At 34.6% G+C, this 4,372-nt stretch overlaps 1 protein-coding gene across 1 annotated transcript in view; it reads right to left on the bottom strand.

Annotated features, from left to right (window-relative positions):
* The window catches only part of LOC107606292 (probable 28S rRNA (cytosine-C(5))-methyltransferase), a 3,410-nt gene extending 3,101 nt beyond the window's left edge, over nucleotides 1–309 (bottom strand). Inside the window, exon 1 of the mRNA XM_021107998.1 lies at nucleotides 29–309. Within this exon, the coding sequence (XP_020963657.1) occupies nucleotides 29–309 (281 nt within the window). The remainder of the gene's footprint in view (nucleotides 1–28) is intronic.

A 4,372-nucleotide genomic window follows, 5' to 3' on the forward strand; every position in this document is an offset into this window, starting at 1 on the left:
GAGAGAAAGAGTGTGAAGAATGTGAAGCAAATGTGAGAAACGGTTACGTTTGAGAGTCTGACAAATGAGGGCGAAAGTGGCCTTCTTGTTCCTGACGGAGGGTTTGTAGATGAGGGATTTGATGGAGGCCAGTGCACGGCGGTTGGCGTCGCCCTGCAGAACCACTCTGAGAACCTTCGCCGCCTCTCTCCGAGCGAAGTACGCCGACCTCTCTGCCCCCTTCAGACTCGGTTTCTGCTTTTCTTGAGTTCCATCGCCGCCATCCTTCGATCTGTTATTCTTCTGCTGCTTCGTCGGAACACGACCCATTCCCGAGGGTTTTTCGAGGGTTTTTGAGCTGAGCTCAACCAAATGACTAACACCGCACCGGTAATCGCATTTTGCGAACAACGGCTTCCTCTTTGTTTTTGTTGTCGTTTTACCGCATTTGTGAAACGACAAAAGTTTTTATTGTCGTTTAATGTCCTGCAACTGCAAACACACGAAAAGATACTCAAGTCCAGTCCAATAAAGTTAGCCCAAAATTATGACCCAACAGGCCCATATTTTTCATGACAAAAACAAAAGGCCTTTGTGATTCTACTAATTTTCTTGTACTAAAAAGTTTGATAATGTAGCACTTGTGTGAGTAATATTGGTGTGAGCTAAAAACACCATCTGATTTCAAAGTGGCACGATCTAATTCAAAAATTTCACCTAATTGAGCACGTCTAGTATATTTTTTCACAGTAGCGGGATCACTCTGTTTAGTATTACTTTATATATATGATTGCTTTAGTCCGTCCCACTTCTCTTTCTTTCATGTTGTCACCAGCGCTACTGGGAAAGCAATAAGTGAGACAGAGGTTACTGGGGAAAGGCGAGAAAGTCAGTCCATCAAACCATTTACTTCGTAACCTTTACTTGGAAGACTAAACTCCTGAAATAAGACAACACAGGGGGTGGAGTGAGCCTAGAGTAGAATAAGACTCCCTTAGAGACTCTCAACTCATACCAGGGCAGGCAGGGAAAGACTGAGACTACCGATACCGAGCGGGGGTTGATGAAAGATCACAGGATAGAGACCTTACGGTTGGTCTCTATGCCTGCTTCACTTCGTAGCATTAAGGGGACAGGACCAACTAGAGTTAGTCGAGTAGTCGGTTTACTCATCTGCTTAAATAACTGTCCGGAATTTGAATCCCTTAACATACTTCTTCTGATAGATCTGAACTTTTGCTTTGGACATTATAACCTTCAAATATCCAAGGACTTCAAAAGATAAAAATGACAAAAATATTTTTATAAAATTTTTAAATGTGACAAAAATAATAAAAGAAATCTTTCTTTTTTCATGTCACAAGTTTGTAGAAAAATCTGGTTAATTATTTAGATTATGCATGCAAAAAATCAAAACAAAATTCATCCTTTAATCCTCTCTTTTCATTTTCTTTTAATTTCAACCATTTAAAAAATACAAAAGACTTTTTAGCGTAAAGTTATCAAATTTTAAAGATAAAAATGTCAAATTTTTTTAATCATACTTTTTAAAAAACAAAATCAAAATTTAATTTTTAAAATTTTTTAGTAATACTACATATCTAATATTGAGTTATTTTTGTATGCGTTTAAATATTCTTTAAGGAACTGTTGTCGCTTTGATTTTTCAAGAATAATTATGTTAACGTTAAATTTTTGAAAATAATTTTTGTGGTTTACTCTTAAATATCTTTAAAAAAAAAACTGATAAAAGGTTTATATAATGGACACACACATTTCAAAGTTTTTTAATAGAGTCCTGTAGAATACAATAGGCTATATGAGTTACAAAATGAACATGGCTATGAGTTACAAAATTAACATTACCGTTTTAATATTTAGAATAACCATCTGAGTATTAGGGATAATAAACATCTCATGTCATAAAATTACTATTCATCCCAAAAACTTAAGCTGATTTTGAAGTTCACTAAAGATCGAACTCTAATACATTGTCATAATACCACTCATCCCAGAGGCTTACGCTGATGGAAAAAGGTAACACTAATAATTATATCTCTAATATTCCCTAAACTTCCATTGTACGTATTGTACAGATATTCCATTGACTCCTCATACTTTTCCTTTTTAATATTAAAGAAAAAGATGACAGAAAGGAGATCATTCATTTTTATATGGCCACCGAAATCATATTTCTACATGTTTGACTGTAAAATTATAAAATCATATGGTTGGCCGAGCAACATGCTGTTGCTCTTTTCTCCACGTAGTGAAAGTTTTATTGTTATACTTCAACTATGATATTTATTTATTGATGTGTCTATTTCTGCATTACCTAGAAATGATTATGATCAACAAGTCTAATTGTAATATTTGAAAAATAATGGAGAGTCTCGGAGTCATTTTACACAAAAGTTAAATGGTTATTGAAATATTGATATTCGTTAGTTAGTGCCCTATGTATGTATATCTTATTTGTGGAAGTATAAATTAAGGTAAAAGCTCAGCCGTTAAATGAAAATTTAGTCAAATCAGTGAAATCATTTAACGGCTCTGAAGTATCAACTTCACGTGAAGTCGACTGTACCTGAGTTTTCACCATAAATTAAATCTAGAAGATAGAGACACTTAAGCCTTAAAATGAAACAAACACACAAGCACCAGGATAGGCATTTGTGCGAGGATGCTTCCAAGAAACAAGGTTTATGATTTGACATTTTCCTAATTAGGATGCGAAATTGACAAAGACCATAACCTCAACTCAATGAAATTCATACTTTGTGTTGGAATATTAAATTCTTGCGACAGACACTCGATGTAAAATACATCATTCATGATTTTTGGTAGCTGTACTTTTTCGAATCAAATAAGGTCCTTCCGTCATCGTCATGGTACTCCAAAATAATAGAACTCAGTGGAAGATACATGTGAACTTTCCCCGGTATATATTTCATTATTATTTCTAACTAATAAAAATAAATATTTAATTTTAAAAATGTAAAATAATTTTGAGTATTTATCTATTTTGGTTTCTAAAAAATTTTAAATTAGACACTTTAATTTTTAATTAAAATTAATTATCTGATTAGTTCCTAATAATTAATTCCGTCAGCTATTTGGGTTTTTTGTTCCGTCAACTCTAATGAAAGATAAAATAGTCCCTAACAATTCTAACAGGGACAAAATAGTCTCTGATCCCTCTGTTCGAAAACGACACTGTTTTTCCCCAATTTTTATTATATCTCGCATAACCTTAATAGTCTAACATTGGAACTTCAAGCTACATAATGCATACTCTGCACCTTCAATGTTCACAAGAAGAAAAATTCTCAACTTGTTCTCAACCAATTCATACTATGAAAACTAATGACCATATCTCTCAAGTACTTGTCATCTTCGATAGATCTCATGAATCTAGACAGCAAATCCAATTTGTTAAGACCCGTCGTCATTGTCACTATTTCCCTCCTTATTTGCCCTATCATCTCCATGGCCACATTGTCCACCACCCCGATTGCTTCCTTTAGCTTCTTCTCTCCTTTCTATCTCACCTCCTCTCATCAGCTTGGACTCCGAGAGAGAAGGAATGAAGCACTCGGGGTTCATTTCAAATAAGAATTTGCATATAATGTCGAAGGATAATTTTTTCATAATGTCTTGATGTCCAACAATCTATATTGCTTGCTGGAGAGTGGAGAAAGGCATGTCCTTTGAGTAGTTGTGGAATTTGGTCTTTAGGATGTGGTGGACGCTATCAGGGTTGGAGGTGATGCTGTTATCGAGAACGTGGAGGTAAATGCTTTTGGTGGGTGAAGTGCAGAGGAGGTGGGTATACCAGTCATAGATATTTGAGAAGTGTGTGGTCCATGACATGTTGAGGTAGGTGTGACATGCCATAGCTTGATCTTGAAGATGAAGAGGAGAAAGGGAAAATGGAGAAGAAGATTGTGAAGGTGAAGAAGGAGAGTCTAAATATTAGGGTTATGCGATATATGATGGAAATTGGGGGAGAATGGTACCGTTTCCGAATAGAAGGGGTCATGGACCATTTTGTCATCCGTTAGAGTTGACGGAGCAAAGAACTTAAGTGACTGGCAGAGTTAATTGTTAGGGACCAATCGAGTAATTAATTTTAGTTAGAGGCTAAAGTGTCTGGTTCAAAATTCTCTGGGGACCAAAATGGGTAAATACTCAATAGTTTTATATGTGCATTTTATTATATAACGTTATATTCGTATAAATAATTATATTTCACATTGACTGCGTGAATAATCATCCAAACAAATAAATGTAATTGTATGACTATATAAAATATTCTACAATGTCAGTGTGTTAAAAATTAAATTATAAAATTAAATAATTTAAAAAAATTAAAAATATGATAAAATAACTA

The sequence above is a fragment of the Arachis ipaensis genome, chromosome B07 (assembly GCF_000816755.2).
Source record: "Arachis ipaensis cultivar K30076 chromosome B07, Araip1.1, whole genome shotgun sequence".
Classification (NCBI taxonomy): Eukaryota; Viridiplantae; Streptophyta; class Magnoliopsida; order Fabales; family Fabaceae; genus Arachis; species Arachis ipaensis.